Genomic DNA, 22,793 nt, shown 5'->3' with positions numbered 1-22,793 from the left:
AATCTGATAATTTTATTGTATCGTGTGTGGCCACCTTTACAAGTGTGAACAGATTGTATTTATAAATTAGGATCCGTTCACTGTCAGTGTTGTAATGCAGTAAAACGGACAAATAAAGGCAGTGGCGGACAAAGCCAACAGTGGGCCTCTGTGCAGAATAAATAAAGGGACCTTATGTGATTGGCCATAATCATATTAGTTTATGATTGGATCCAAATAATGCTTATAACATAAAGGTACATATATCTAGGCTACATTCTGCAGACACTGTGTTAATGTAGCACACATTTTATACTTGTGTATCACTGGGCCACGAGCCCATATATCACTGTTCCTCCTGGGTTTCAGAGAGAAATACACAATAATTATGCCCTGACTGTGGTGCAGCAGCATGGGCCCTAGAGGGCATGTGGCCCCTGTACAGCTGCACAGCCTGCACGTGCCTATGTTCGCCTCTAAATAAAGGTCAGTTTTCCACTGCAATGTGAACACAGCCTTATATACAGTATTTTACTAATTGGTTCTGTACTTTCTATCACATTGAATGAATCTGCCAGAAATCTATGCCCCAACACATGTCAATAGTTACCGAAAATTGATCGAAATTATCAGCCAGATGAAAAATATCCATCCATTGGGGCGGAAGCAGCAGTAGATCAACAGCCCATCGAGCTGTGCAACGCTGCAGTTTGATTCATTTTACAAATAGATTTTTTAATACATTCAGCATGAAATCTATGGGATCAACCTTTTTTTGCAACATTAAAATGGACCTGAACTCAAAGCTTCCTCTCTGGTCTAAAAAATAAGCAACAACATAATAACCTTTAAAGAAGAACATTTCTTTATTACAGTTGATAGAAATCCTGCAATAAACCCGCAGTGTCTACTTCCTGCTTTCATGGAAGCAGACATATTGTTAACATGTATTTACAAATTAGATCTTTGCCGTGGCAGTCAGCTGAAACAGCTGAGGGATCAAATCACAATTTGTGCATAGTCACAGATAAGGGAGAGTTAGACTAAAGACTAAACTCTCTAAATACATACAAGGTGCATTTCTCTGTTTCCCTTCTGTCCTCTGCAAGAATTAAGGTCCACATTAAGTGGCAATCTATAAGTGTTAGCTTTTGCCTTTATTCTGAAGTGAGCTACTCTATACGATTTTAGACAGTGCGAATCGTATGGAGTAATTTACAGTGTCTTGTGACTCCAAAGGGGATTCCTGCACGTGTACAACCATTGGTGCGGTGGCAATTACGTTATACATATATTTATTGTGAAGTGATGCATTATCATTATGGGCTTTGAATTTTGGACAATGTGGATTTGACAAGCTGCAAATACCACTGTATGGTTTCTTTATTATCTATTCTGGTTATAACTGCTATTGTAGTAGCCGTGGCACATACTTTTATGGACTGTCCCCAACAGGTCTTTAGATCTTATGTTGTATTTTGTCGTAAGGCATTTGACTGAGCACATGTGACTGCAGCTGAGGTGGCAATGGCAGCCAAAGTCATACCACACTGCTTCCAGGTCAGAGGTCACATAACAATGTCACAGTTGGCTTTGACCGTCTGCTGTCACTACACTCATCTTGCAACATAATTCCCACCATGTAAACCTCCCCTTGCAGGCCCTGGGTAGTTCCTTCTGCTCATCATTGTTGCTTACATTTTTATAGAGGAGTTGTCATGACAGTATGTTAGATAAGGAGACTTATTTTGGTCTGCAGCCTCTCCTCTCTCTTTTTTATATCCCACCCTCCACTAACATAACAATACTGGCTTTGTTTGACCTTCCTCCCTCCATCTGCTTTTTATTCCAACCCCAATAGAATTGGGGATTTGCCCAACTGACAGGCTTCCGACCTCACGTGCCCTTCGGATCATTTACACTGTTCATATAAGCTCACCATTAACAACAAAATACAAAATAGGTGCATTTCTCTATGTTTTCCTGCTGTCCTGTGCGAGAGTTCAGGTCCAATTTAATCACTTTTAAAACATGCATGAAATAGAGGCGCCATACAATTTGAGCTCCTTGGAATAGCTGATAGTATAATATCTGTATTTTACTGATATTTTACTATTTTAGAGTGGCATTTTTCATTGGTAAAATATCAGAAAAATTGACAGATATTTTACTTCAGCAAAACCTAACCCCATTCTCACATAGAACCCTCCCTCTACAAATACCTAACCTTAACCCCCCCCCCCCCCACACACACACACACAGCTAACCTTAACCACCACCAACCCTAATCACCTAACCTTACCCACCCCCAACCCCTTAGTCAAATTTGGGATATCTTTCTATCTCACTCTGTCATAATTTTGATATCTGTGCGTACCTTATAATACCATGTAAAATAAGGCAAGTATGATATCCATGTAAATACAGCGGTTTTGTTCAACATGAGCACTTTTTGTTTATTCACTAGTCAGTGTATCTAGGGGAATATAGAATCCTTTGACATAGGAACTAAAGTCAATCTAAACCTCAGCCGAAAGTCATGCGTGTGTACAGCGGCACATCACTGCGAGCAATCCGCCCAGCAGATCAACGTGCCCGAGTGACGGCCAATTCCATTGTCCTCCCGCTCCTCTGCCTGTCACGTGAAGTCTCGTTTGCGTCTTTCAGTGTTGGTCCAGCAATGCCACGAGAGTGATCAGGCACCGGTGGGGGACATCAGTCAGTAATGTGTACGGGCCTTTAGGTATACCTTCAAGAGACCTTTATCAACCAATGAAAGTACAGTATATTCTATACCTAGTGAAAGTTCATGACATTGTATCTGTATATAGACATGTCTGTAACCACAGATCACTTATTTATGCTTCCTTCTTTATCTTTCAGCAATTGAGACGCAGAGCACCAGTTCGGAGGAGATCGTCCCCAGCCCCCCATCACCACCTCCCCTCCCCAGGATCTATAAACCCTGTTTTGTGTGTCAGGACAAGAGTTCCGGTTATCACTATGGGGTCAGTGCCTGCGAGGGCTGCAAGGTAGGCATTTATTTAATACTATTGATTTATAAACCTCCAACATATTCTGTGGCACTGTTCAAAATAAGAAACAAACAGGCATGTTGTAGCTGTATAAACACAGAGCAGGAATGGATCAGTTGCCAAGGGCAACCAGTAGCACCTGAAACCTGATTGGTAACTCTGGGCAGCTTCTCCGGTTTTGCTCCAAACATTTTTGCACCTGATTTTCTAAATCCTCCCCTTGTCCATAACAGAAATGGCTATTGGAAATTTTTCTCAAGGGGAATTCATGGAGAAGCATGTTATCCGTTTTATCTGGTGATTGATTTACAAGTCTCATTGGCTGACTACATTTATGTCTTATGCTAGGTACACACGATGCAATTTTCTGACAGATTTACTGTTTGATCGATTATTGCCAACATGTCCGATCGATTTTACGAACAATATTTTGTAGAAATGAACTGAAATCAGATCGGCCATGTTGTAAATAATCGATCTGATAGTAAATCTGCCAGAAAATTGCATCGTGTGTACCTAGCATTAGCTGTGTAGTCTAAAGGGTATACACGATGCTATTTCCTGACAGATTTACTGTTTGATCGATTATTGCCAACATGTCCGATCGATTTTACGAACAATATTTTGTAGAAATGAACTGAAATCAGATCGGCCATGTTGTAAATAATCGATCTGATAGTAAATCTGCCAGAAAGTTGCATCGTGTGTACCTAGCATTAGCTGTGCTTGCTGTATAGTCTAAAGGGTGTACACAATGCTATTTCCTGACAGATCTATAATTTCTGGCAGGTCCAATCTGCTTATGATCAAGAACAGGATCGATTTTCAGATCACTACTGCAGAAAATTGATCTCGTTCTTGATAGGGAGCAGTTTGGACATGCTGGAAATTATCGACCCAACCTGTCCATCTGACAGGAAATAGCATCATGTGTACCAGTGAAGCAGAAGTGAGTCATGATCGTGACCAGCCAATGAGAGACTTACAAATCAGTCACCTGATGAAACTGATCAAGTGCTTCTCCATGACCTCTCAAGGAGAAATTCACTGCACAGTTAACAGTGCACAATGCTTGACTGTAGCTGAACAGTGTGTCTGTACAGATCTGAAATGTCACCCTAATAATCAACTGTAATTCTGTTTTCTTAGCCAGATATAAATAAAGTTACATTTTTGGCAATAATTAAGTTACATTTTTGGCAATAAGTAAGTGACCTTTTTGGTAAGAGTTCTTGTGCTTGTTTCCCAATGTTTGGCTGACCACAGCCATTCCTTTTAAGCTCCTAAAGGTGGCCATACACTAGTTATATTAGCAGCAGATAGATCATCAGATAGATTTACTGATCTATCTGATGTGTTTAGGAACATTTTTTACTAGAAACAGATGTTCAATAGATTTGATTATGAAATCTATTGAAAATCGTTCTGATGCCATTTTTTTGCCATCAGATTTCTATTAGGTCCAATGCAAATTGATAGGCAATCTCATCAGATTAACCTAGATTTTCCAGCATGTCAGATCGATTGAAATCGATCGAATTCGGACACAAATCGATTGATCGGGCAATCAATTTGCGATCGATCGATATCGATCGATTGGCTGAGTGTATGGGCCCCTTAACCCTAATCTTTTCTGATACCTAAACCTCTTGACATTAACCCCTTCTTGATACTTAACCTTACCCACTCCTCTTATTGTTAATGCCTTCCTAATGCCTAACCTTGGCAACTAAACCTCCTCCTATCCTACCGCCTAATCCTTCTAATCTATTCATAATCCTAGCTGTCACTGACCTTTCCTCACTCATCATCACTTGTTTAGTCTATATAACACATGAGTTCCCAACATCATTATAACCCCCCAGAAATGAATAGTGTATTTGGGATTTCAGCTCTGTAAAATCTAAGAGCCCAACACCTAAAGTCACCCCAGGCAGTTGAAAAAAGTGTGCTGGTTGCTACTACTGGGTAAAAACTGAGCACCCTGTTCCAAAAATAATCTCCAGCCTACTGCTTTACAATAGCCAAACACGACCAATGCATCAGCAATTTTGTCAGCATTGCTAACATCGGTTTCCATGATCCTCCAAAGTAGATGAAATGTATTGAAGTACATTACACGTGTGGTGATTGCATTTTTATAAAATCAGATGCGATTTTTGAGTGTGTGTAAACCCTGCCTAAACTGTGTGCAGACGCTAGTTGAAACTCTGCCGAGGCGACTGATAAGGACCACCTCTGCGGAGAATCCAGAGTGTGTATGTCAGCCACCGACCTCACTCAACCACTGGGCTAGTTATCCGTCCAAACCTGTACAGCAGCCCCAATGCCCTTCGATGCCTCGGCCAATGATTAGCCTGGCGGAATGCTTCGGCTGAGCACCAGTTGAAAGCATTAGTCTTCCTACATGACCGGATCCCGCATGGTGTTACATTCATGTTCGCCCCCCACACCTGTACAGCCCTGGCCCTGCAATGTCACCTGAGGAATCGGATCCTAATCCCTGCTGGGCGACATGCTTCATACATCTGTACAAGGCTTTTTGGTGTTACAAGGGCTTGGCCCCCTTAAATACCTATAAAGTGGACCTGAACTCTTGCCTAGGACAGAAGGAAAACAGAGAAATGCATCCTGTATGTATTTAGAGAGTTTAGCCTATTTAATACCCCCTCAATTGTGTCTAATCACAAATTGTAATTTGACCTTTCCCCTGTGTCACATGACTGCCACGGCAGATAAGCTCATTTGAAAGTACAGGCTGTTAACAATATGTCTGCTTCCATGAAACAGTGCAGATTTATTGTAGGATTTGTATCAACTGTAAATGTTTTTTCTTTAAAGTTATTATGCTGTTATGTATTTTTTAGAGCAGAGAGGACTTTCTGAGTTCAGGTCTGCTTTAAGTTCGGGTTTACCATGAGCTATCTGGGCAATCTGTATATCTATACCTGTAAGCAGAAAGGCATACACTCAGGCTTGCAGTAGAAGAGCTGTACACCGATAACCAGGAGGGAAAGATGCTTATTTGTGATCCTAGGTAGGATATAGCTCATAGTTTGCATCATCACTATGGCTACATGTAAGAAGTAGATAGTGGCATAGCTGCTGGCTCTGCAGTACTGCAGTAATGTTACTATCTCTTATTTATTTTCAAGTGTGGATCCGGTGCAAATATGTCTTGTGTAAATATATGATAAATATCATTAACAAATTATACCCTGTGGTCACTGCATGTATCTGTCTCTCCCGCAGGGCTTCTTTCGGCGCAGCATACAGAAGAACATGGTATACACGTGTCACCGAGACAAAAACTGCATTATAAATAAGGTGACACGGAACCGATGTCAGTACTGTCGGTTGCAGAAATGCTTTGAGGTTGGAATGTCCAAAGAATGTAAGTACCTATATCTGTATACCAGAGGCTGGATTTCTACTGCATTCATGTTTGGATAATGGTATTCATTTTGTTTACCTGCTGTTTTGGGGGATATTTACACAGTGAATTCCTGTTTCCATCCACCTGCCATGGCCATGTTAAAGGATTCTTAGGGTACAATGATTAATTTGCATATATTCAGCAGTGTTGACCTGGGAGACATCTCAAGCTCACTCCAACCTGAATTATTGCAAATTCTTTCTGTTTTAAGAAAGCAAACTTTTGTTTTTTCTTAAAGGATACCTGAAGTGACATGTCACATGATGAGATAGACATGTGTATGTACAGTGCCAAGCACATACATAACTAGGCTGTGTTCCTTTATTTTCTTTCTCTGCCTGAAAGAGTTAAATATCAGGTATGTAAGTGGCTGACTCAATCCTGACTCAGACAGGAAGTGACTACAGTGTGACCCTCACTGATAAAAAATTCGAACTATAAAACACTCTTCTAGCAGAAACTGGCTTCTGAGAGTAAAAAAGAGATAAAAATGGGAATTTCTTATCAATGAGGGTCACACTGTAGTCACTTCCTGTCTGAGTCAGGACTGAGTCAGCCACTTACATACCTGGCGCCGATAAAACTAGGGTGATCTGAGGGCCCGCCTGGCCACCATCTAGTGTATGTACAAGGGAGGGAAGAGGCGCCTGGAATGTAATTAAAAAAACAATATGTAACTTAAAAACAATAAAATGAGAAAAAGTTTAGGTGGCTTACATCAAATGAAGAAAAAAAAATTCTACAGCCAGGCTTCAATGCATCTAATCTCCCTACTACAGTACAAAGCTATCCTCCTGACTCCCTCCTACTAATATGTCTTCCTCCTTCTAACTAAACAATCCTCTTATCACCACTCCTAAAGTCTGCATTGCTCCCTAACCCTCTGTATCTGTCACCTCCCCACTCCAACCTTTCTCTATGCCTTCACTATCTTCCCACCTGCAAACCCTTTCCTTCTATTCTCCCCTGTCCACCTGCCTACACTCAGACTGCTCCTTCTCTTGTGGAATTCACAGTTTCAGCAGCTGGAGCGACTCAGTGAGAGAGTCTGCGTGTTGCATCTGCCGTCAGCCTGACACACAAGGAGGAGGAGGGAGGACAGAGCTTCCTGCTGCAAAGCATTCTGGAATATGTAGTTTGCATGTTTCTGTAGGCTTTAAGCCTGGTACACACATTCAATTATGATTGGCCAACTACTGACCAATTTTACCACCTCCACGTAGCATGAGGGTCAACAGATATTAAATACTATGAGCAGATTGTATCCAAATCCTCACACTATGTGGAGGTGGTAAAATTGGTCAGTGATTGGCCAGTTATAATTGAAAGTGTGTACTAGGCTGTAGTGTTGTTGGCTGTGTGTGCGGGCTGATTCCTATTGCCCACCCGATCCCTGCCAAGAGTACACAGAGCCAAAGGAAGGGATTATGGGCACCATTAATTCCCCCTTGCCCACACCACTGCATGCATAATATTGAGTTGACCTTATTATGTATTCTGACATGTTCATCTATTGCAGAAGTATTTTTCCCAGTATGATTTAACTTGACAACGGATATGGAAAGGATTGCTCCCGCCACAAATCTGAAAAAGTGCATATATACTAAATTTACTCTCACTTTTATGCATTTTTACACATTAATCCAGTGCATTTTTGTGTACGTTTTTACGCTTTTTTGTTCATTTTTGTTTGTTTTCTTACTATAGAATTTGAAATGCATACACCAAAACATTGTGCTTTTAAGTGTGTTAGCCGTACATTTTTATTACTAGGCACTTTGCATAACTATGCATTATCAGTAAAGGGCAGGTGTAAATGGATTGTTGCTGCAGTGGGCTGCAATCGCATAGTGGGCACCTTTAGCCTTGACTCCCTCACAGCAGTAGATTCTGCCAGTAGGCTCAGCACAGATTTGAGATAGTAGTAGGCATGATTCCTGCAATCTGCAGTCATATAGACCTGTACACAGGTGTAACAATAGACCCTGCAAGGCATGCAGCCGCAGGGGAGCTCATGGGGGAGAAGTTTGTTTTCCCTGTCGTGAGAGACTGACAAGTAATGCCATGGAGAGAAAAACTTTCTGCTCTCTGCTCAATTGTTCTGACTGCATCTGCTCAGTCACTGATAACGAATCATACAAAGTTTTGCGAACAAAGATTTGTAGACAGTCCCTGTTCAGTGTGCAGCAGGCTCTTGTGCCCTGCTCCCAACCTCTCTACCCCTCCCCAAGTGCTGTGTACTGTAGTGATGCTGGAGAAGTCTGCAGATTCAGTTGTGCTCCTTCAGAGATGCAGAGATTTGCCAGCAGATTGACCAATAGACAGTTCTCTGTCTGATTGACGAGAGAGATGGTGGCCCACATAAACTGCAGGGAGATTCCTGACCGATTTTAGCATGAAATTCTTCAGCAATTGATGTTGTGACACTGCCTCATTGCCCATGCCTGCTGTGCCCCTTAGTGTACGTGTACACTGTTTGTCACCCGCCACTGTGTCCAGACTCCTCCAATGCATTTGTGCTCCATGTGGTTGCTGACACATTGCCAGCAGGGAGCTCGTGTGTGAATACGGAAGAAGAGTCCGGACAAAACGGCGGGTGGCGGACAGGTAAAGTACTACTGCAGAGGCACCGGGGGGGGGGCAGCGACTGGGGGCTTCCATCGCGTTGTCTGCGATTATCGCATGCCGTTAATGCCACACACACGATCGAGCATGTCTGCCTGAAATTTTCCAGCAACTTTGATTGATATATGTGACTAATTTCACCATGAAATTGTTTGCATTGTCAATTGGGAATGCTTTTGCTGGCACCGATCTTCATCCAATTCAATAATAATTATTGAATTGGATGGTCGATTATCCACCAAATCTACAGATGTATGGCCACCTTTAAGCTGTCCTCTGACTAATCAGCAGTAAGCTTTGTAGGTGGCACTGCAGCTCTCTTCCCTAGTGAAACTGACCTTTTAACCCACATAATTCATCCCAGTCACAGGATCAGGTTTCTCCTCAGTGGGACTGACCCTTTAATCATTAAACATGTCCCTGTCACAGGGTCATTTTTCTCCTGCATGAGACACTGGTCATTTACTGTCTTAGCACAGAACAATGCTGGTGGCTGATTCCTCCTCCCTCTCCCCTCACCAGTATCTGCTGAACAATTCCCCACCTCAGCAGCTGTGCTCCCTGGCTGTCTCATCACAGCAGTTATGGCAGCACACACAGCCCTGACAAAACATTTCCAGTGGAGACATTTTGGTGTGGTGGGGGGATTTTCAAGGTATAGGAACGTCCCAGTTATCCAAAACTCAAGTAACCAGAGGACTCAACCAACTCGCACAAATCGCTGGCAGTACTTACAGTGGTGAAGGCCAACTCCTTAGGCGGTGTGTGGGTACTGCTGTGCTTAAAGATTGGGTTCCAGGACTCCCCCATGGTTAATATATTTTCAATCACTGTATTTTAATATTTAAAGAGACTCTGTATTAAGACGTCCCCTGGGGGGTACTTACCTCGGGAGGGGGAAGCCTCTGGATCCTAACGAGGCTTCCTCCCTCCTCCTGTGTCCTGGCAATCTCATGCTGCAGCCCCCCGAAGTGCGCAAGTCCTTTTGCGCCTGCGCAGTTGAGCAGATATGACCGGGCTCGGCTATTTCCGCCTAGCCCGAATGAAGAACCACTACTGTGCCTGTGCTGCATCCCGGAGAGGTAAATAAATCAAACCTTGTCGGGGGAGGATTGTGGGAGGATTTGAGGTAGCCAGCACTGCATTCCCTGCAGCTACAGGGATGGGGGAAGCCTCATTAGGACCCTGAGGCTTCCCCCTCCCGAGGTAAGTATCCCCCAAGGGACTTTTTTTTTAATACAGTCTCTTTAATAAAGAGTTCATGGTATGCATATAGAGTGGGGTATAATGACTGTATTAGTTAGGTCTATTTTAACATTGCGTCTCAAGCGATCAGAAAGCACACTTATCTGGCATGAGCTGATCGATCCCCGTCGGTACTGGATAGCCAAGACTCTACTGTACATGAATATGGCACATTCTGTAATGTAACTGAAGGGAATGACTGCAAAAAAAGGGGATATTGAATAATATCCAATAATAATAGCCAGTCATGTGTTTTGATTTATATTGGCAGATAATTGTGCAACAAGTGACTTGAAGTACCTGACCAGGCAGAACCTCTGAAAGTGGGGCACTTTCTTTTTTTATTTGGCGCTTTAGGGAAGTGTATCTTCTTTTGACTATGTAGACCGTGTGTGAAGGGATTTGTGTGTCACTATATAAGATGCCGCAAGCCTTTTAGATTCTTTAAGTGTTAACATATTGAAAAATGTGAGCGCACCTTGAATGCATTTAAACTGTAGTTGCCTACACTGTAGTAGTTGTAGTAGACTACACTACAGCGCAATCTCTAAAGATTCATACACATATACAAGGGCTGTTACCTCTACTTACTGAAGGGGAGAGCAGTGGACTAATGAATGCAAAGGCCAGCCACAACATCCAGGTATCTGAGGAAGGCAGAGGATATGAGATTTGGTGCCTTGTTTTTTACTCTGTAATGCCTTGTAAAACACCATGCAAATTCTTGTCGGATAGATGGGTCGAAACGATTATCCGATCTGATTTTCAATCGTTTTTCTGATTGATTTTGTATAGAAGTGATCGAAAAATCGATTTAAAAAAACATGAAAATCAGATCGGACCTGTCGGGAAAAAAACGTTTCGACGCATCTATCTGATGGGAAATTGCATGGTGTATATATGCCTGTATTTATTTTGCCAGTGAGTGAATGAAGAGAATACTCTGTACAAGTTCATACCTCTCAGCTATCTGCATATGTAGGAGTGAGTAAACGTCTTCTCAACTCTAAAACAACAATAATTAAAAAAAAACAACAACTGGATTTTAACTTTCTCCCTCCCTCTCTTAGCAGCATGTACAGGAAATTGCGCCACTTCAGGTTAAGGTACAACTTATTACAGTTTGTACTTTTTACCAGCAGAAGGTAGGCATAGTGTTTCATACATGTGCCCACGTGCCCTTGTATATATTATATTTACTAGACAGGAAATCCGCAAACCTTTTGTCTGTCTGGATTTCAGAATACTTTGGTAAACAATTACTAAATAAGAGTTCCTGTACTTCCCCGAAAACTAACAAAAATGAATGTAGCGCAAAAGGTCCTTCCACTCAGTCACAGCTGATATTTTAGTGTTTAATAGGTATTGGCAAGTTATGTTGATGTCAGAGGACCGGTTAGAACCTCTTACTGGACTCTCTTGCTGTCTGTCTGCCAGCTTGAGGGATTTCCCATAACTTGTTGTCCCAATGACACAACAGGAAGTCAAAGTGGTTTCCAAAAGTGAGCGGAAGTCCCATTTTTGGCAGTTGTCACCAAAAGAAATACATCCATTGGGAGATTTATGATGAACAATTGCTTTAATTTAGTGACCTTTGCAAAATGTTGTAAGTCACCTTTTTTCTTTCCCCATGCCAACCGGGATAGGAAATGAAGGGAAATTATGCCAGTGGACATATGAAATACAATAAAATCACCCAGACAGATAAGACAAATAGTTTAGCCTTGCCTCCCAGGTTAAATTACACACTGGTGTCTTTGTCGAGGGGAGCCCATATAGTGAGACAGCCCAGATCTACTGAGGCCTTTGTTTTCCTGTTCCTTCTGCTAGATGTAGCAGGCAGGGCGAGACTCCACCTGCTGCTGGAAAAAGTCTGAAAAGCCCAAAACCCTTCTAATTATCATTTTAGCCCCACCCAGGAGGTACCAGTTCGTGACCATAGATTAATCCACCCTTATAAATCACTTTGGGACAGCGGGGCAAATGCATTTTCTCCTAAGTTTTCTCCTTGGAGATAATTTTTTTATCTTCAATTTAAAATATGGTAACTTTTTAGCACTTTACAAAAAGTTAGTGGAAAAAGTACTGTCAACATTATTTTGAGTTTTTGTTTGCTTATTAGTGGCTTAAAGGGCTTTTTATTCACAAGTTGTGAAAATATCAGTCCTAGGAGAAAACTCAGGTGAAAAAGTGAATTGCATATGAGCCAGTGTGTGGGGGAAAAAGTGCCAATTGCAATAATAAAGTAAAAACGGAAATCCCTGCTACATTCATATGCTACACCAATGGTGACACTCAATGATATTTTAGGCCTGTGTTTTTATCACAGATATGCTCTGTATATTTTATGCAAGTGGGGCGGAGATAAGTAAATGGAGAAAAAAAAAATAAGACCTTGTCCAAGAAATATAAACAAAGAGCCAGGACTTTGAGAGAAAGAGGCCTGGCACAATCGTGATTGGTGTGTCTTGTTGAAAAGAAATTACATTTTTGTAATGCTTTGCGTACAGGTATATGCTTAGAATTCCACTTCAGCTACTGTGAGGTCGTGTCTGTTTTCATATAACATGTTTACAACGATTCTTTTTTATTTAGATTGCTTACTGTCATTCAGCTAATAAAATGTATTTTTCAGTAGTATAACCTTATTCGCCTGCTGTGGAACATGATGATAGTGACAGTGCAGTAACCAGTAACAACCGATGAGAGAGATTTCAGCTGATTGCAGCCCTTTTATGTCAGTGAGCCTTTTCAGAGCCACCTCTGAGTAGGAGCTGTTATCCAGCAGCTCTCTTTATTCCTGAGTTTTCAGAGCGTGACATAGGATTTTGCTGACACACAAACCCCACCTGCTGACAGATCTGTGTCTGCCTATTGAAACTGATCAGCGCAGGTTGTTCTGGTGAGGAATGTTACTATACAGCTGTCAATGAAGCATTACGAGGATAACGAGAGCGGGTAGGAATATTTTCAAGGGAACTTGTCAGGATTGTGACTTGTTTTTAAAGGTACGAAGCCTAAATGGAGTGGTGATGTACCTCAATATAAATCACAAATGTTGAACCGTAACTTTTACTGGTATATCTAAAATCTGCTGAGAATTCGAAAGGTGTGTAAAGTGCTACATTAACAGTGCAGGTGATCTTCAAAAAGTAATGTACATGTAGGCTGTGGCGACGAGTATTCGGGAGAAGTCCACCTGGACACACCTGAGGCTGCACTAAATTATGCACAGGCTCCGTCCCACCCTTCCATGATTTTTTTGAACTCCTTAATCGCAACATAAGTTATGTTTTAACATTTGTAATTTATATTGTGTTAAAAGGCTCCAGCACATTTGCTATCAACCTTTATCTTTCTTAACCAAATGAGGAGCGACGCAGTACGAATATACGTCCAGCAGGTGGTGCTGCCACTCTGACTGGACGGAGATTCAACGTCCTCGAAAACGAAGTGTCCCGCCGCGATCGTGTACATCGGAGAGGGAAGATTAAGCTGCCATATGACAGCTGACATCTCCCCTCGGTGATCAGGAGCCATCGCGATTGGCTCCTGATCATGTGATCACTATGATCGCAGGCAGATCGTAGTAATTACTGTTAGAGCTGTGGTGGTGGGAGGGGAAGAAGACGATCCACCCGCTCTGGCCAGCATCCCTGCTCGCTCTGAGTCTAATATCTAGTCCTGGCTTGATGACGTCCTTAAGCCGCAACCCGGAAATAAGAGTGAGTGCGAGCAGGGATGCCGGCCAGAGCCGAGGGGTCTAGAACTGCTCATCGCTGGGGCCTGGGAGTTGAGTAAAGGCTGCTGGTCACAATGGGGACACCTGCCTTCACTGGGGACACCATACCTACCTAGCCATATTGGGATCCGGCTGCCTGACCTCCCAACCCCCCCCCCCCCCCCCCGAAGGTATAACACCCTGGTCCTTAAGGGGGGTTAGGCTGGCTGTCCCCAAAGGGTTAAAGGACACCTGAAGAGAAAGGGATAATAATAGTAATTTCTATAATTCCTATATTTGTACAACTGTTTTCTCCTGTCAGACTCAAAGCGCTTGAGCTGCTGCCACTAGGGCGCGCTCAGTCAGCAGTAGCAGTGTTAGGGAGTTTCGTCCAAAGAACTTACACAGGTCTCCTATGTCAGAAGCAGAGCCCTTAACCAGTACACTATCCGGGCACTTGTAAGTTGCCATATTTATTTCCTTTTAACAATGCAAATTGCCTTTCTGTCGTTCTGATCCTCTGTCTCCAATGCTTTTAGCCATAGACACTGAAAAAGCATGCAGATCAGACATTTCTCACTGAAGTTTTCACTGGATTAGGTGCATGCTTGTTTCAGGTGTGTGATTAAGACACTACTAATGCCAGGAAGACCAGGACATGAGGCAACTAGATTGATGTTGCAACTAGATGAATGACGCCCGACGGGGATCGGGACCCAATCCCTCAGGCGACATTGCTGGGTCGAGCCTGTACAGACGCATAGTCAGCCAGTTGTATTGCAGTGCAGGGGGCGGAGGGCCGACAAAGCAATCAGCTGTCGCTTAGAGTTGATCTACCTCAGGGGTGTCAAACTCAAATACAAAGTGGGCCAAAATTGTACACTGGGACCAAGTCGCGGGCCAACCTCAATGTGTACTGGCCACCTTCCTCAGTTCTCTGGTGTGTAGAGGTCTAGAGGTCCTCCCCCCTATAGAGTTCCCTAGTGTTTAGTTCTTTCCACTTACCTCCCCATATGGCTTCCCTGGTGTTCTAGGGCTTCACCTCCAGTATAGCTTCCCTGGTGGTCTAGAGTGGGCCAAACATAATGCAAAGTGGGGAAACCACTTGAGGGCCAAATTTAATGGCGCTGAAGCCCAAATTTGGCCAGAGTTTGACATGTATGATCTACCTGGTGATTCACCTTTCGGGGGCTGCTGTACACATGCCGGATTATTGGCAGATGCTGTCTTTATCGGTCGCCTCAGCCAACTTTAATCTAGGGTGTGTACGGGCGCTTTCAACATGCTTCCTTTCAGGCCGTGCTCTGTGGAGTATACTACTAGTGACAAGGCAAATAACATTTATATTTTATTTATTTATATATTTTTCTCCTGATGGACTCAAAGCACTTTAGCTGCAGCCACTAGGGAGCGCCCAGTAGGCAGTAGAAGTGTCTTGCCCAATAACTCCTTACTGAATAGATGCTGGCTTACTGAACAGGAAGAGATTTGAATACAGGTCTCCTGTATCAGAGCCTTACCCATTACACTATCCAGCCACTTTAGGGCTACTATAGACTATACACTATAGATAGCTTCTTGTATAATCAGCTCAAGACTTTTCTGCATGCAAGTCAGTTTGTAACTTAGATCTGCTGGCTCTGTATAGATACCTCAGATAAGGAGTATGACAGATAAACTGGCTGAAATTCTGTTCTTTATTCTTTCATTTTTACAGAATGTCTTATCTTTTATTTATCACTTTTTCTTATTTGCCACATAGATTTTACTGTAATGCTTGGTCTTTATTAGCAGGCACCAGAACTGATGAGTCACATCATCATAATGCAACTGAAAAATCCTGCAGTCACATCAGACACAGCTCAGTGAGCACACAGCAGACGTAGTGCTGGAAATATGCCACTTGTATTTTCGGGATAGGCGTGTTGGTGACATGCAAACCTGGTTGGCTTTCTTCCATGGCAGCTTTAGGGATCTGGACGTTTATTTGGAATGAAACCTCTAGATGAAGTGAGCACTAGAGATGGTCAGTCAGATAGAGATGCTAATGCAAATTTCACTCAAATTGCATTCATCTACTTTTACATAGGAAAGAGGGTCTTGTCCTTAAAGGGAACTTTAACTGAGAGCAATATGGATGTTTTCTTTTAATCAATACCAGTTGCTTGTCAGTCCTGCTGATCGCTTTGGCTGCAGTAGTGGCTGAATCACACACCTGAGGCTTCTTTCACATCTGATAACGCATGCAGTCAGCGGAGGTAGATAATAATTCACCAAAAGCAGGGACCGAGTGGGGCGTGGACGCGGGTGGACGACATCCACCTGCTTTTTTCAGAGGGTGGACGTTGTCCATCCTGGCATGTGTGGAGGGGAGCAGCGCAGAGAAGGAGAGCTGTGGGGACAGCGGAGAAGGGGGGAGACCTCCTGCCCTCACCTTGGGACTCCCCCTCCCTTTCTCTCCCCTCCAGAACGAATTCTTTTGCAGCGTTTGGTAGCGGGCAGAAGTTATCTCCGTCTCGCTCCAAGCGCCAGAAGTTCTGGTGCCGCTGCTCTGGTCTGGACATATACTGCGCTCGCTATGCTACTCTAATAAGGCGTGTTAACTTTGATAAGGTGTGATATCTTTGATAAGGTGTGATATTTGAGTTATCACGGTTTAGTGTACCAGCCTTTACAGACCTGCTGACTCGGCTGAGAACACTGTATGTGTGTACCAGCCTTTACTCTGATAGCTATGTGTAACTATAGTTACTAGGTAGAGGATGGTGATACTTTGATCCAGTAGACATGGATAAAATTTTTACTCTCATGGCTTTTCCTTACTGTGCATAATGGTATACATTAACCTTGATTACTACGAGTTAACTCACAAAACTTTTCTCTTAAATTATCTACCCTTATCTGGTTTTCACCTTACCTTTCAAGCACCCAACAAGCAGCAAAAGTACTAATATAAAAGTTATATCCAAGTTTAATCAGGAAAAAAAACATTTTTTGTGTTTGCTCTGAAAAGTGCTAAAAATGTTTATAGGTATGATTAAAAAAATATGATTTTTAATCAGCCTCTGTATACAGCACACACCTTTTTTTTATCTTCCCTTCGCTTGCTTTCTCCATTCACACCCTTAGTTTATTTCAGATTGTGTATTATTTGGTTAGCCTGTTGATATATCACCATCTATTCAACCTTGTAATTTTCTATTTAATGGCGTGTTTCAATTAATTTCTAAAGCCTCATTTGGGAACTGGCATGTTACCATGGTTTACCTTGTTAGCCGAATAAAAGCTGGTTTCTTAAGCATAATAAATTCAAACATGGTGTGTCTCTTCATACTCCTATATTATTCTGTGGCATGAACACAGGGATGCCTAGTTGTATGTAACATTGGCTAAGGTTTCTGACTTCTCTTCCCCGAAGATATATTTGTGCTGTTATGCAAAAACCTTGTGGATTTTCAGTATGCTTCCATGCTTAACAGAAAATGTGAAGCTATTAGACACAGATGCTTTCTGGTCACATAAGGAGGCTCAAAAGGCAGACACTTGGCTAACCAATAAGAAAACAGGGATATCCCACTAACTTGTTATGCTCACTGCCAATTACATGCTTTGCTGTAGCCCCTTGATTTGCATAGTGATCACTATCTTAAAGGTGTTGGCACTAGTTGTGATGTGTCACTTACAATGTACTGCTGCATCTTTATAAATAGCTTTCCTTTAGTTGTTTGCATAAAAATGTGAACTTTTTAACATAAATAGACCTCTTTAAAGTGAATGGGAACTGCATTTAAAAAAATGAGACAGATACTTGCCCAAGGAGAGGGAAGGCTCTGGGTCCTATAGAGCAGGGCTTTTCAACCTGTGGTACGCGTACCACCAGTGGTACTTTGCTGTTGGCCAGGTGGTACACACCAGGTTTGCCTGCCACTTGTCTTGGTCCCATCTTGCCTCCACAAAGTTCAGCTCCCCCTTGCTGGCTCCTCACTGTGCTGCCCTGCGACATACTTCAGACCTCAGATCAGTGGTGAAGAGACAGCCAGGCGAACGGTGCACAGTGGCAGTTGGGTTATTGCTGATCTAAGGTCTGAACTATTCTGAAGGGCAGCACAGCGAGGACCTCGGGGGCTAAAGAGGCTTCCTCCTTCCTCCACAGTAGAGGGGATTAAGTGATAGGATGCCCAAAGATCTCCTTGTCAGCATACCTTCATACGCAGTTGCAGCTCTCCACTTGGATTCTGGTGGAAACAGCCGAGCCTGAGCAGGTCCGCTCTACTGTGCACGGGTGGTACTTTTACACTTTCAGGTGATAAAAGTGGTACAATTAGTGAGAAGATTGAAAAGCCCTGCTATAGAGCCTTCCCGCTCCTCTCCTGGTCCCATCGTTCCAGTGCTGGCTCGCCCGGTAGCAGTATTTGACTAAATTAGTCCAATACTGCTTTATCCGGCCGAAGGAGCCCAAGTGCTCCTGAAGAAGGGCGGCCCTGTACTGCGCCTGCACGCTCACGCCTGTGCAGTATAGAGCCGCATGTCTTCTGGAGGACACGGCTCCCGAAGACTTCCAAATACCCTTTCGACGGGGGATTGAAACGGGGGGGGGGGGGTGGAGCCAGCACAGGATAGAGAGCACCGAGAGAGGAGACGGAGGGCTCTATACGACCCTTCCCTTTCCTTAGGTAAGTATTTGCTTCATTTTTTTTTTAAATGCGGTTTCCATTCACTTTAAATAAATCACATGCAAGTCCATAGACATGATTTATTATTATTCAGTATTTATATAGCGCCGTCATCTTCTACAGTGCTCTATTGAGTATATAGTCTTGTTACTAACTGTCCCTCAGAGGGACACATTGATCTGAGTGCTCAGTCTGAGCAATTGATTTTAGTTTAGTTTTAATTAAAGTTAAAACAGTGATACAATCAGTCAACTAGCATTTTTTTAGCCTGAGATATTTGGAATGATCGATGTACAAACACACTGTTCACCTCGCAGCTAAACCTCACAGCTAAGCAACACGTACCTTTGTATGGAGATAGGAAAAGGGCACAGGAGTAAGGGACAGCCTAGTGTGAGAACTCAGGTCATGCATTGACCAATCAACATAGAGCAAGGCAATCCATCCTCATTGCGGAGGAGGCCAGTGACATTGGAAAACACATGTACACACTTTAGATTCTTGGCTGAAACAGTCAGAAAGTATGGCTTTGGCCAATGAAAGTCTAAAGTGTGTACCAAATTATAAAAGAAATTTTAGCAAAATCTCCATTATGTGATATGTCCTTTTTATGTGAAGACTTGTAAGCTGAATCACATGCTGGTTTGTTCTGTCTATTACGGACTCCAAAAATCGCCTTTCACATCCATGCCTACCCAGAAATCTGCACAAAGTAGGATGTCAAATTTATGTGTAGCTAACATGGTGTCTTTAGAAACCATGATGGGAAATAGCTTTGCTTGCCAGGTGCTGATTCTGGACCTTCTTCCTGCCTCCACTTGACCCAGACCCAGCAAAAAAATTTCAGACATTGCAATGTACAACTGGACTAGTCAGGCCCTCTCACCATTTCCTGTCAGGACACACACCAGGGCATTACATCATTAGCTCCATAACAGAAACAGGTATTTCTCTATAGCACAATTGGCTAAAAAAAAAAGTCATACTGTGCATGAACGATATGTGGTTTTTTTTTTTGGTTTTTTTTTTAGTGGCAGTGGAGCTACACTTAATTTAAATTCAACAGACAGAGTGGAAGTACTTCATACCTGGTAGCACAGTGGCGTAATGGATAGCATTGGGTCCCAGCCAGGGCACTATTTGCACAGAGTTTGTATGTTCTCACCGTGTCATGCGTGGGTTTCCGGGTACTCACTTTCCTCCCACATGCCTAAAAGTATACAGATAAGTTAATTTGCTTCCCCCTAAAATTGGCACTAGACTACATATGACTATGGTAGGGATTAGAGCCCCTCAGAGGGACAATTAAGTGACAAGACTATAAACTTTGTACAGCGCTATGGAAGATGACAGCCTTATATAAATATGAAATAATAATATTTATCATTTCACTTAATGTGCACCTGATGGGGAAAAAAAAGTGAAGGGAAAGTCTCTGGATCCTAAAGAGGCTTTCCTCATCCTCCTCTGCAGGCCCTTTCCAACACTGGGACCTCCAAAAGAAAGCTTGTCAAAACGCATATGCACTAGCACAGACCCGCTTGACTTTCTTTGGAAAAAACTGGATGGGGCCTGTGCCACAACGCAAGTGCAAACTGCCTGCGCAGCAGCAGGGACCCAGTAGGGCTCTGCTTTTTCTGCCAGAGCCCGAGCTGGATTGGTGCTACCGCACAGGTGCAGGGAGGCCAACCCTTCGACGGTCCCTGCGCTGGATCAGCCTGGCTGAGGAGGACAGGGGGAGCCTCTTTAGGATCCAGAGGCTTCCCCTTACAGAGGTATGTATCTAAATTAAGCCTATGCAAACCTCACAGGCTTGCTTTAAGCCCAGAGATCTCACAATTAAATAAACTCTTACAACAAGGAGGAACGGAAATACACAGATCACACAACCAGGACTTGAGTACAAAGAGCTCAGGGCTAGAATGTGAGTGCAGAGAACTCTCGATCACAGGATTTAAGTGATCTCATGACTACAGATTTAAGTGGTCCCCCCCCCCCCAAAGAGTTGTACTTTAATTTGAACAGAGGACATCACCAGCAACAAGGGGTTATAATAATGACAGGTCATTATTTAGAAAGTCATCAAAAGTTCCTGTATATGGTGTCAGTGCGAGTTTCTGAGCTCTTCATTGCATGCATTGTCAGGAAGGCTGCATTGTGTTCTCCTTCCACAGCAATGTCTATTTATATCAGATAACATCTAGTTCTGATAACCTCATCCTGTAATTGGTGACACCAGAGAACTCTACTGCTCATACATGTCACTGTGGCATGCTATGGCTATTGACCAGCTGTTGTTGCTGTCACAGCTTATCTATGTCCTTTCCTTTTTTCCATACAGCAGTACGGAACGACCGAAATAAGAAAAAGAAGGACCCTCCAAAAACTGAAATCACCGAGAGCTACGTGCTGAGCCCAGAGACCGAAAGTCTGATTGAAAGAGTGCGAAAAGCTCACCAGGAAACCTTCCCTTCACTATGCCAGCTAGGCAAATACACTACAGTGAGTGGTCTGTCTATTTTCTAATGTATCAGCACTATAGGTAATATCGTGCCCTGGGGTGGGGGGGGGCATTACTTACTTACGGGGGCTGCTCCTGTGGCATCCCATCCATATGTGTGTGCCCTATTCCCCACAGAAAGCATGCCTCTTATAAGTCAATTGTTCAGCGCCCTTGGAATATTGAGGAAGAATATGATGTAGGAAAGATATTGGGCCTGATCCAATTCACTTTCTCCTAAGTTTTCTCCTAGGAGATAACTTTTACAGCTTCTGTCTTACGGTAAATAACTTTTTTAATACTCTGCAACTGAAGTACCAAAAAGTAGGTGAAAAGGTACTGTCAATATTATTCTGAGTTCATTATTGCTTTCTGGTGGCTTGAAAGGCATTTTATGATAAGATGTGAAAATATCACCTAGAAGAAAACTTAGGAGAAAAAGTGAATTGAATCAGCCTCCATGACTCGATTTTTGCCATCTTATGTCTGCTATATCAGATATACTGCACCACATAAAGGTATCTGGAAGTAACTTTTTTTATTAACTGGATTATAAAACAGCATCCTTTTATTATCTTATTAGGTTTTATTTAGTGGTTTCAAGGTTGAAGGATTTGGGTTAAACACGCTTTTACATTCACCAGAGATATTGCTGGATACACACGGTGCGTTCACGCACTCGATTTTCCCGTCGATTACCGTCGATTAGTTTATTTCCAGCATGTCCGATTTGGATTTCGATGGATCGTTAGGTCGATTCGGCATACTTTGCATGCGAATCGACCTAACGATCCATTGAAATCCAAATCGGACATGTTGGAAATAAACGAATCGACGGGAATCAAGCGGGAAATCGAGTGCGCGAACGCACCGTGTGTATCCAGCATATGAAGGATCCCATTGGTCTCATTAATGGAGAGGTGAGATCCCTTAAGGTGGCCACGCACCATATCATTTTTTACATTTCTTTGCAGTTCAAAATTTACAATCAATTTTTCTTATTGATTGTAACATTTGAAAAATCTGACCAATGTACATACATGGGAATCAGGACATTTGGGGGCCTGGGGCTAATGGACTATTTGGGCGCCCCATAGGCACTAATGCAAAATATCGGCTTTTTGGTGCCCAAAGCAGAAATGTAGGCACCTGACAAATTGGGCGAGCAGCGGTCCCGTCCAACCAAAATTTGTTGTTTTTAGGATTAGTGTTCCAATAAATATTGTTTTGAAATTCTGTTTGGAGCATTATAATGTTGTTAATTATTGTTTTAATATTAGAAATGTATCGCTTTTTTTATTAACGTTATTTGCAGGGGATTTTAAAAGAGGATTTTAGGGTTAGGCATCAGGAAGGGGGTTTTAGGATTAGGTGTCAGGAAGGGGGGTTTTAGCGATAGGCACCACCAGGGGGGTTTTAGGGTTAGACACCACCAGGGAGGTCTTAGGTTTAGGCACCACCAGGGGGGTTTTGGGGTAGGCACCACCAGTAGGGTCTTAAGGCCCATACACACGTCGGATTTCCGCGAACGACGAGTCGTTTGAACGTCCCGTCGTTCCATTGTTCGCCCGCTAAATCG

The 22,793-nt window shown here is 42.9% G+C and overlaps 1 protein-coding gene across 3 annotated transcripts in view; it reads left to right on the top strand.

Annotated features, from left to right (window-relative positions):
• Nucleotides 1-22,793, top strand: part of RARA (retinoic acid receptor alpha) — a 217,856-nt gene that overhangs the window by 173,088 nt on the left and 21,975 nt on the right. For 2 of the 3 annotated variants that reach the window (XM_068262518.1, XM_068262519.1), the window contains exons 2-4: nucleotides 2,863-3,011; nucleotides 6,267-6,408; nucleotides 21,056-21,216. In XM_068262518.1, the coding sequence (XP_068118619.1) occupies nucleotides 2,863-3,011; nucleotides 6,267-6,408; nucleotides 21,056-21,216 (452 nt within the window). Of the gene's footprint in view, nucleotides 1-2,644; nucleotides 2,723-2,862; nucleotides 3,012-6,266; nucleotides 6,409-21,055; nucleotides 21,217-22,793 lie in introns of those variants that run through there. The other variant, XM_068262520.1, reaches the window with a different exon arrangement.

This window comes from Hyperolius riggenbachi, chromosome 12 (assembly GCF_040937935.1).
Source record: "Hyperolius riggenbachi isolate aHypRig1 chromosome 12, aHypRig1.pri, whole genome shotgun sequence".
In the NCBI taxonomy this organism is placed as follows: Eukaryota; Metazoa; Chordata; class Amphibia; order Anura; family Hyperoliidae; genus Hyperolius; species Hyperolius riggenbachi.
Note: the sequence above shows the minus strand (reverse complement) of the source record. Positions and strands in the feature narration are given on the sequence as shown.